Below are 11,126 nucleotides of genomic sequence, written 5' to 3' on the forward strand. Positions count from 1 at the left end.
ACCCCACGTAGCGTGTCACTGTATATAATGCATGTCGCTGTATATAATGCATGTCACTGTACCCCATGTAGCGTGTCACTGTATATCATGCATGTCGCTGTATATAATGCATGTCACTGTACCCCATGTAGCGTGTCACTGTATATCATGCATGTCGCTGTACCCCACGTAGCGTGTCACTGTATATAATGCATGTCGCTGTATATAATGCATGTCACTGTACCCCATGTAGCGTGTCACTGTATATCATGCATGTCGCTGTACCCCATGTAGCGTGTCACTGTATATCATGCAAATTAAACGTTATTTCTAGAGCACCAGCGGAAAATTAACATGAAAGCTGACAATATACAAAATGGACAAAAATACGAGAAGAGATACCGGAGAGGAGGGCCCCGCTCCTGGGAGCTTACAATCTATTAGGAGGTCGAGGAACAATGGGACAGTGAGATTGCTGTATCCTATATAATATGTCACCATATCCCATGTACTATGTCACTGTGCCCCATGTAATATGTCACTGCATCCCATGTAATATGTCACCCTACCCCATGTAATATGTCACCGTATCACGTTTAGCATGTGCAGAATGTTTGGCATCTTGCGTCATCATGACAACTTCCTACCTACCTCACCCCTTAGTAACCCGGCGTGAATGGCGTTTCTACGGGCCAATTAGAGATCTCTGTTTTTGAAAGACATTTCCCGTGAGCCAATGAGACGCTGGCGGGCGGGACATCCGCTGTCAGTCTCTCCGGCCCGCACATCAGCTGCTCGGGATCTCCAGCTCCGAGACACCCCGCGCCTGGCCGAGGGACCCCGCGAGCCCCAACTCTGCCCCTGTTACCCCGAGGAGCACCAACATGCTCGGCATCGACAAATTGCCCATCGAGGAGACCCTGGAGGACAGTCCCCAGGTCAGAGGTTACTGGGGAGGGGCACAGGGACAGATCCTGTGACACAGTGACACCCTGATACCCCCAGACAGTGACAGTGATACCCCGAGATAGTGACACCCTCATACTCAGAGACAGTGACACCCTGGTAGCCGAGATGGTGACTTTTAAAAGAGGTCTTATCACCATAGCAACCATGGATGGGTGACACCGCGGTCCTGGGTGGGTGACATTGCAGGGGCCGGTCCCGGGTGGGTGACACCGCGGGGGCTCTGGCACTCTCGGTGTTGATTGGTGGGGGTGTGATGGGTGTTTGTGATTTGCTGACTTTGTCACGTTTTCGGCAGACTCGCTCGCTCCTGGGAGTGTTTGAAGAAGATGCGGCGGCCATCACCAGTTACACCGGTCAGCTGTATCGCGCCATGCAGCGGATCTACGACGCCCAGGTGCAAACGGCAGACCGCAGCGCGTGCAAAGCAGGGGGGGTATTTACACACACACGCGTTTACGCACACACACACACACACACACACCCGTTTACACACACACACCCGTTTACACACACACACCCGTTTACACACACACACCCGTTTACACACACACACACACACACACACACACACGTTTACACACACACACACACACACACGTTTACACACACACACGGTTGGGGAAGCAGAGGGACGGGAGCGCTTTGCCCGCTGTTATCGAGCTCTTATCCTTTTCGTTTGCTCGTAGAACGAGTTGAGCGCGGCCACCCACCTGACTTCAAAACTCCTGAAAGAATACGAGAAACAGGTACGATAAAAAAAAATGGGGTGGTCTACGCTGCGGCATTCCCGGGACCCCGCGGGAGCTGTCGGACTGCGGCCTCCTGCATGGAACATTTTCTGTCATTTTAAATTACAGTTTTAACTCTGGAAGTGCCAAAGGGTTGGGCGTCTGAGAACTAAGGGTCAATATCAAAGGGGGGGTGCGGGTCACACAAACAGAGGTTACAGTACTGGGGGGGCATCATGGGAGTTGTAGTTCCGCAGCCACTGTTGGCTTCTTCCGCTGGGAGCCGGACTGAGTGTTTTGTTTGTTTCGCAGAGATTCCCTCTCGGGGGCGATGATGAGGTCATGACTTCAACGCTCCAGCAGTTTTCCAAAGTCATAGATGAAGTAAGTCGCGGGGAGCGCATGCACTTAAAGGGCCGGCGACGTCTGAACCGGGCTCCCTCTGCTGGCCCCCTTTGCATGAATATGTATGTACCGGTTTATTCACCCAGCCCCCCTCTCCTTACCGGCTCACGTTTATCCTGACAGCTAAGCTCCTGCCACGCCGTACTCTCCACCCAGCTGGCGGACGCCATGATGTTTCCGATCAGCCAGTTTAAAGAACGGGATTTAAAAGGTAACCCCGATTCTCCGGTCCCGCTGAGAAAAGTATCGAATTACCCCGATTCTAGGCGGCACGCTTTAAAATCTTATATTCTGGCCTCTTGGAGTACTTCAGCCAAAGGCCGGAGCCACAGAGGGACAACCTCTCTTCTGTTCCTCCAATTGGGGGAGAGGGTGTGCACAGAGGCTCCACCCTATTGCAGAAGTGCTCCGGTAGGCCTGGTAAACGGAGAAGAGGACGAAGAAAGAAGAACAAGAGGCAAGAGAAGGGGAGGAGCTGCGGAAAAGAAGGCGGAATTCTGTCTTTTGTCCTTGAGACCGCCGGACCCGTTACTCATGCGCTTGCTTTCCGTTCCCCGCCGATGAGATTCCTGATATTTCTATTTCTCGTTCCAGAAATCCTGACTTTTAAAGAAATTTTCCAAATGGCCAGTAACGGTACGTATCCGAATTATATTCTACTAGAGAGAATTTATAGAAATACTCAGTTTGAATTATTAGTATTCAATGAAAACGCTGACTTCTGTCTTGAATTTATGACTGCACTGTGTAAAAAAAAAAAAAAAGTAGTGGATACAAGGAATAGCATACAAGCATATCAAGGAGGAACAAATGCAGTGAAAACTCTTCCTGTCTAAATGTTATGAATGAGACTTAAATGACCGTTTCGTAAGATTAGTTATTGATATATATTTTTTATATTTTTTTTTACACTCATCACCCCAAATAATAGTCTGTAATATAATTTGCTTTTCTCATTTAGACCACGATCAAGCGATTAACCGGTACAGCCGGCTGTCCAAAAAGAGAGAGAATGAAAAGGTTGTATTATGACATCATTACATAGGGTGGGAATCATTAACCCCTTCCTGGCACTGCGGGTTAATGCCACGGATAAGCGCCCCCCCACCTTGTGCCAGTGCATTAACGTGACGCGCTTACGTTTATTTCGTAGACTAAATTCGAAGCCACAGAGGACGTCTACACGGCCAGGAAGAAGCAGCACCAGACCATGATGCATTACTTCTGTGCTTTAAACGTCATCCAGTACAAGAAACGCACCGCCATCTTGGAGCCGCTGTTAGGGTACATGCAGGCGCAGGTAACCGTTTAGATGATTGTACCCTCGTAATGCATGCAGGTGCTTTCCTGGCATCACCGGTGCCGGACTCTATAACCATTACTGTTTATACTGGGGGAGGGGGGGCGCGGAGCTCTGGCCACTAAAACCAGTTGCATCCGTGTGTTCCTTGTTGGTTGATGCATTTTAATGTTTTTCTCTGTAATTCGAGTTTTTATGATCTACGTTTTTTTTGTTTTTTTTTAATAAAGATAAACTTTTTCAAAATGGGCTCAGAAAACCTCAACGATCAGCTGGAGGAATTTCTGACGAACATCGGTACGAGCGTCCAGAAGTGAGTGGCGTTTTATTGTAAATCTTTCATTTGCTGTTTGTTAACCCTTTTATTGTGGTTAAAAAAAAAAAAACTGCATTCACCAACTTCTACCGACCCCGCGGCGGACAGTTTATTGTCTTTTTGAACCTCCCAACTTTATTTCTTTTCGGACACCGATAGACATAGAACCCCCCCCCTCCGTGACATATGATTTTTATTTCCCCGTCGCAGCGTCCGCAGAGAAATGGACAACGACTTGGAAAACATGCAGCAGACGATACAGGACATGGAGGTGGCCAGCGAACCGTTATATTTACCGGATCCCGACCCAAAAAAGCTTCCCATCAATCGCAACTTAACCCGTAAAGCCGGCTACCTCAACATTCGCAAGTACGAGCGCTTCATACCGTGTTTGTCTTCTGAGGGAGGACAGATACATCGCCCGTTCTTTAGTGGACAGCTAGTTGCGTGTCCTTGGCGTGTAATTTGCGTGTGCCGGAGCGTGACGTCTTTGCCGCTTCCTCTTCCAGTAAAACCGGGTTGGTCTCTTCGAGCTGGGAGAGAAATTACTTCTTCACTCAGGGAGGGAATCTGATGAGCCAGGCCAGGGGGGACGTGGCCGGAGGTCTCGTCATGGACATCGATAACTGCTCGGTGATGGCCGTGGACTCTGAGGACAGGAGATACTGCTTCCAGATTACGGCTTTCGATGGTAAAAAGTGAGTACCTAACGGGCGCTGGGGACGTCTGACTTACTGTATCCCCCCGCCGGGTTAAAGGGGTTAATTATCTTACCGCCAGAGGAGCCGGCGGCTTTGAGTGGGTCGGATATAAAAAAAAAAAAAATCAGCCATTCAAACAAAAAGAACAAAACCCCGCGCTCTGTTAGTTCTAAGTGTTTGATTTGTAGATGATTTCTTTAATGTGTTTTTTATCTTAAGGTCTGTAATCTTACAAGCGGAAAGCAGGAAGGACAGCGAGGAGGTACGGACACGAAATAATTCTCTCTGTACTTCTGTGTTACTCTCTGATTTTACTTACAAATTGCTGTGGTTTGGTTATAATTAGTTATTTGGTTATTCTATATCTTCTATTTTTTTATTTTATTTTTATTTATTTTTACCAAATTTGATTAGTGATAGATTTTTTCGTGCTGTTTTTATCCAATAAATTTTATTCTGTATATTGTATGTATGAATTAATTGCGTCCACTCACGCACATGTCGAGTAATAAAGACATGCGTGGAAATGTTTGTTTGCGATTTGGTTGCGTCTGGGTTTGCGTACTGCTCCGGCACACACAGTGTTAATGTGGGTATATTAATGTATATAAAATGTATAATAATACTTGTTTTTCGTTGCAGTGGATTACTACAATAAATAACATCTCTAAACGCATATATTTAACCGACAATCCTGAGGTACGTCCAATTATTTTTTTGGAATTGTGGGAATTTTAGAATTGGCCAAAAATACAGTTTATTAGGAAGTTTTTCTGAGCAAAGAATTTGAATTTTATTTCTCACATCTGGAAAAAACCTGCAAGGTTTAAGGAATAAAGTCAGCATTTAATGTTCCTGCAAAGCAGAAGCTGAGGCGGAATAATGATTTGGGGCTCCGTGTGCCGCTGCGCTGGTCACGTACAGGCTATAAGCCACGTGACTACAAGGCTTGGGAGCCATATTTAAAAAATAAAAAAAACAAGATATCTGTATAATAATTAAACAAAAGAAAAGCCAAGTTCCTTCCGACTCTAAACCGTTACTTAATTCTTAACCCCCAAAATGTGTCCTCCGCTACAAGACTAAAGTTCTGTTCTTATATCGGCGTAGAAATGGCTGCTGAGCTCCCAACGTGGTACAGGAAGACGTTATTCATATTCGTGGCGGGGAGATATGCGTGACCTTTGTGCTGATATGCGTGACCTTTGTGTTCTGAAAGGATGGAAAGTTCTTTGATAAAGCCTTCTGATCAGAGATTGTCTGTTTCTAACCTAGGAGACTGCGGCGCGAGTTAACCAGTCAGCCCTGGAGGCCGTCACTCCTTCTCCTTCCTTCCAGCAGCGGCACGAGAGCCTGAAGCCCTCAGGGTAACATATTCCATAGCGCTGTACAACTTAAATATGGGATGTAACGAATATATAACACGAGTGCATTTACAGATATAACAGGAGTTGAGGACCCTGCTGTGAGCTGCCACCTAAGCCTTATGACACTTTTATAATAACAAGATGTTGGGCGTCGGGGGGCGCCACTCATGAGCTTACAAGGGATGCATCGGCAGAATATTATATTTTAGATAATATATAATATTATATTATTATGTGTATATATATATATATTATATGTAATATATATATATATATACACCGTCTTGTAATCGGGGTCGTCTTCTAATCAGACCTCAAATGAGGTCTGACTATTAGACTAAGATCCAGATCCCCCGCATCGCTGCAGGGGACCTGGATCCTCCTGTATGATACCCTCAGCTGCTGCCGGTGTCTATCACCGAGCGCTGGCGAAAGTGCCGGCAGCAGCCGAGGTTGCGCACGCCCCTACTCCCGGGATAGCCCACCCACTGCGGGGAAGCAGACCCGGTTGGGGAGATTGGTCCAGAAGCAGGACCGGGACCCGTAGCAGATCCGGAAGACCTCTTCAATCTTCTGGAGAAGGCGGGGCCTAGCGGGGTCACACAGCGTCATGCCGAAATCCCGTGGGAGCTGCAGCAAGCGCCTGCTGAGGCATCGCGGTGAGTGAAGTGTCTGGGTGGGTATATTGGTGTCTGGGTAGGTAAGTGTCTCAGTGGGTAGGGAATTGTCTGGGTGGGTATATTGGTGTCTGGGTATGTAAGTGTCCCCCTATCTGCCACTCTAACCCATGATATGCCTTTTAACCCCCTATATGCCAGAGTGGCATATAGGGGGTTAAAAGGCATATCATGGGACAGAGTGGCATATAGGAGGGTATAAGGCATGCCTGGGGGCAGATGTGCATAACTGGGGGCAGGTTGGTAAATAAAAGGAAATTAAAAACAAAAAAATAGTTTACATGATTATTTATTTACTAGTAACAATTTTTTCCTATAGGTCGTCTTATAATCGAGCAAATACGGTGTGTGTATATATGTATATGTGTGTGTATATATCTATATATATATATTATAATATATTGTACCCGCAGCAGGAAGCTGCGTCTAAAATAAGGATCGCTGGCCCCTGGCGTCTTGGCCCTCAGACCTTAGGCCTTTGGGAAAGTCTCCAGTTGAGAACCAGCAGGGCCGGTAAAATAATCCTGAGTGGTAATGAGACACCCGCGGGGGATTGTAAAACTGCCCCTTAATCTCCTGTCTTTAGGTTCTGCAAAACCCCTCTTGGGGGTCGAGTTATTCTGGTTTCTGCCGAATGTTATGGTCATCGGGTTTATTACTGATATGTCTGGAGTCTGCCCTGCTGACTGAGTGACTTATTTAGGAAACCATTCTCTGAAATACGATGCTCTGTGATTGGCAGACAATGCGGCGCTCGTATGAATCCAGATAGCGGCAGGTATGCTAAACACGATACATCAGCTGATTCTACCTCTCGTTTCCTTCAGATCGTCTCGCCCTCGCACCGCGCGTACAAACAGCACCAGCTCGGTGGGATCGGACTCCTCGGCACTCACTGCGCTCTCCCTGGACGCCATCGTAGTGCCGGATACCCCCATTCAGTTTGATATCATTTCTCCCGTCAGTGAAGACCAATCCGGGCAACCAAAATCCCAGTCTGGCAGGTACGGCGGGCATTAACTGCTCTGTATTAGTCTATAAAGTTTACCAAGACGTCTGATTCGTCTGTTTTGAGGGTCGACGCTCCTCTTTTATTACACCTTAAAAGTGTTAAATTGATGCATTTACTTCATCTTTCTCTGTCGTTTTTTAGACGCACAAATCCTTTTGGTGAATCTGGAGAGAAATCGGAATCGTCTGAAGGTGACTGTACAGCCGTTTCTTTTTGAACACGTAATCATCATACGTGTCATTAGTACTCCAAAAATGATCCATTTCTTTTCCCTGACTGCCTCTTTTCTGTGTTCCTGGTGTTATCACGACCTGATCCGTGTCTGCCTTCCTCTCCCGCCGCGTGTTTCAGACTCCATACTCCACCAGCTGTTCATCGTCCGGTTTCTGGGGTCTATGGAGGTTAAAGCCGATGACAGCACGGAGGTTGTATATGAAACCATGCGGCAGATCCTGGCGGCCCGCGCCATACATAACATCTTCCGTATGACCGAATCCCACCTCCTCGTGACCTGCGATTGTTTAAAGTGAGTTACCACCATGATTAACCCTATCAGGGCATCTCCAGTGTGCCAAAGATTATCCCACGATCATTATTTATTGAGTACGTTTTACCCGATTTGTTAAGAACTTTCCAGGATTTATCCGTCAGCCAAATTTAGAAAATTAACAAATATCACTTTATGGATAGAATGAACGCCGGAATAAAAAAAGCTTAAAGTAAACCAAAAATGTTTTTATTAATTAATTTTTTTTTTTTACATTTAATTAATGACGAATCCTCCATAGAGCCTGTGTCTGAGCTACGTGTGTGTATACGCACAATATAGATCTTTACCGTAGCTGTTGGAGACTCCGTTGGCTCGGGTTTGTGATATAAACACTTGATCTTTGACAGGTTGATCGATCCACAAACACAAGTCACGCGGCTGAGGGTGAGTGAATTATACTGACATTTCCTTAAACATCATTCGTCTTATATTTAAGGGCGTTTCAGCTCTTATGGTCACAAAATATTTGCCTTTAAACTGTATATAATAATAATAATATAATAAATTGTAATATTTTATTTATTCTCCCCCCCCCCCCCCCAGTTTCCGTTACCCAGCGTCGTGTTGTACGCCACCCACCAGGAAAATAAGCGTCTGTTTGGGTTTGTGCTCCGCTCGCCCGGCGGGGGATCCGAGGGTCGCCCGTATTCTGTTTGTTACATTTTCGAGTCAAACAACGAGGGTGAAAAGGTATTTGTGTGAATTTGTCTCTGCTGACACTTTAACACTTTATCCAGAATAGATGTCTCTAGTGATACTGTTACTGGCTCCGCAGATCCGAGATCACGTTCCGAATAACATAGAATTTTCGCTAATAATTCTTTTATTTCCCTTTTGTTACTAGATTTGTGATTCCGTCGGATTGGCGAAGCAGATAGCGCTTCACGCGGAGCTGGTGAGTGGTGTTTGCCTTTATATTAGTGTATAACTTATAGTTATATAGTGTTATAAGTGTTGAAGGCAATCGGGGACACCCCGGATAAGGGCAGACGCATAACCCCCCCGTTTCTCTTTTTCCCAGGATCGCAGGGCGTCTGAAAAACAAAAGGAAATGGAGAAAGTTAAAGAAAAACAGCAAAAAGAAATCAACAAACAGAAGCAGATAGAAAAGGTAAAACAAGCCTTAGTTTCCTGCTGGCTTTTTTGGGATCTCCTAAATTACAGAATTAAGAATCGCACGTGAGGTATGAGGGCGAGCGAAATGTATCGGGGTTCTTCTAATGAACGCAAAGAGGTCGGCACTTTTTTTGGCAGAGGGTTGTTTATCCTTAAATGAATAGGAAACAGATATTCAATATTTAATGTATATCGGTATTTAATGTATATTGATAATTAATGTATATCGGTGTTTAATGTATATCGGTGTTTAATGTATATTGATAATTAATGTATATTGGTATTTAATGTATATCGGTGTTTAATGTATATTGATAATTAATGTATATTGGTATTTAATGTATATCGGTGTTTAATGTATATCGGTATTTAATGTATATCGGTATGGTAATCAATTGACAGCAGCTATTCTGTTCTTAAATTCTCCCAGGATCTGGAAGAGCAGAGCCGTCTGATTGCGGCGTCGAGCAGACCAAACCAGGCGGGTGCGGACGGGCAGTTTGTGGTTCTCAGCAGCAGCCAATCAGAGGACAGCGATGTTGGTGAAGACGTGAAGAAAAAACGAGAATCTGAAGCGTGAGACGGCGAGAGTCCTGGGCTGAAGTCAGTAGCACAAGACACATGCCAGGCAAACGGAATCAAACGCTCCTTTTTTGTTATTAATATTACGAAAGCCTTTTTTAACAAAATGATGCCCGTGCGTTGTTTTGCCTTTTAAAAGGTTTCTGTAAAGGGATATTGCGAGTCGTGCGTGACATTGCATTTTATCGTGCGGAAATGAGAGAAGTGCTGCAGTTATATTGCACGGGAAGATTGTCGGGACTCGTGAGAGAGGCTGCCCCGGTCCCATCCTCCTGTGTCTTTTGTTCAGTGATTGCTTTAGATTTGATTAATTAATTGGTAGATTAATGGACGGTATAATGAAAGCGTTGATTGCAACGAGGTGTTAAAAATGTTCATTATCCCAGAATGAGCGCGGGATGCACTTCGGGTGGAGGGTTGTTAACGATCATGACATTTCCTGACGCACAGCAGATAATGCAGCAACATCGTAACTAATATATGATATTTACTGCCGATCTTCCCCTGGCGCATGCTCGGTGGGGTGTCGGGGATGGGGCAGTTATGGAGGGTAACTACGGCAAATCCTTGCTTTAGAAGGGTTTTTGGTTTGATCGTCACTCAGCTTCTCTCAGAGAACTAGGGCTCTAAACACTAAACGCAGAGAGAATTATACACAATTATATTAAACTAAATATCCAACTTCATTTATAAGTAACTATTTTTAATGAATCTCTTGCTAATTCCGCCACGGCCTTCGCGTGCGTCGAGCAACTCAAACAGTCCGGTTATTGAGGCCGAGGAGCTCTCTGTCCGTGGCTCTCGATCAAAACTACCATCAAAGAAAAAAAGTTGACGTCTGTGAATGTACCGCTTTGCACTAATTACTGTAAATAGGGGAATTCACTAATCCGAGGAGAAGACAAAGTTTTGTGAAGCCGAAAGTTATTTTGTTTGGAAATTGTGCATTTGTGGTGGATTAAGGGAGTGCGTTTGGTTGAGGCTGATGTTGGGGTGGCCTTTGCTCGGTTGTTAGCGGGTTGTAGACGTGGATGATAGGGATTGCGCTCCTTCTGTCTTTTATATGTATTTTCCAATCACACCACCCCGTGGTGCTTGTGGCCATTGAGGAATTTGTACTTGGAAATTGTTTGCGGGGTCAAAAATAAACCTTGACCTGTATCTTAACGGCGTCGTCATTGTCAGTTGGTTTTTTTTTTTTAGTTTGTGGATTTTTTTACTTGTATTTGTAAAGTTTTATTCCTTTCCTTTGTGATCTCCCAGAGTTTGACCCGGAGTCTCGGAGTGAAGCTTTGCTTACCAGGGTCTCCGGGTCAGTTTCTTTTTTTTACCTCTAGGGAGCGCAGCAATGCTTGGCCACCCCCACTTTCCACCTTCTCCCACCCCTGCCCCTCCCACTCCCCGCCCCCAAGCACTCAGTAAGG

The 11,126-nt window shown here is 45.4% G+C and overlaps 1 protein-coding gene across 1 annotated transcript; it reads left to right on the forward strand.

Annotated features, from left to right (window-relative positions):
• The first annotated feature begins 863 nt into the window (after positions 1 to 863).
• LOC149271854 (DCC-interacting protein 13-alpha-like) lies at positions 864 to 9,700 on the forward strand. The gene is made up of 22 exons (XM_089507063.1): positions 864 to 917; positions 1,244 to 1,342; positions 1,635 to 1,694; positions 1,989 to 2,060; positions 2,205 to 2,292; positions 2,676 to 2,717; positions 3,043 to 3,101; positions 3,235 to 3,381; positions 3,612 to 3,694; positions 3,908 to 4,066; positions 4,207 to 4,395; positions 4,618 to 4,660; positions 5,041 to 5,097; positions 5,674 to 5,765; positions 7,270 to 7,446; positions 7,596 to 7,645; positions 7,806 to 7,980; positions 8,352 to 8,388; positions 8,548 to 8,694; positions 8,849 to 8,899; positions 9,026 to 9,115; positions 9,551 to 9,700. Exons 1-22 carry the CDS (start codon positions 864 to 866, stop codon positions 9,698 to 9,700), a joined length of 2,121 nt encoding a protein of 706 aa, XP_089363189.1.
• Positions 9,701 to 11,126: the final 1,426 nt, after the last annotated feature.

Source organism: Sceloporus occidentalis, unplaced genomic scaffold (genome assembly GCF_023333645.1).
Source record: "Sceloporus occidentalis isolate IW3139 unplaced genomic scaffold, rSceOcc1.0.p SCAF_455, whole genome shotgun sequence".
NCBI lineage: Eukaryota > Metazoa > Chordata > Lepidosauria > Squamata > Phrynosomatidae > Sceloporus > Sceloporus occidentalis.

Coding starts and splice junctions, on each gene's coding strand:
- LOC149271854 (XM_089507063.1), top strand. CDS start 864: ATGCTCGGCATCGACAAATTGCCCATCGAGGAGACCCTGGAGGACAGT. Junction 4,396..4,617: donor ACGGCTTTCGATGGTAAAAA/GTGAGTACCTAA, acceptor TTTTATCTTAAG/GTCTGTAATCTTACAAGCGG. Junction 7,447..7,595: donor CCAAAATCCCAGTCTGGCAG/GTACGGCGGGCA, acceptor GTCGTTTTTTAG/ACGCACAAATCCTTTTGGTG.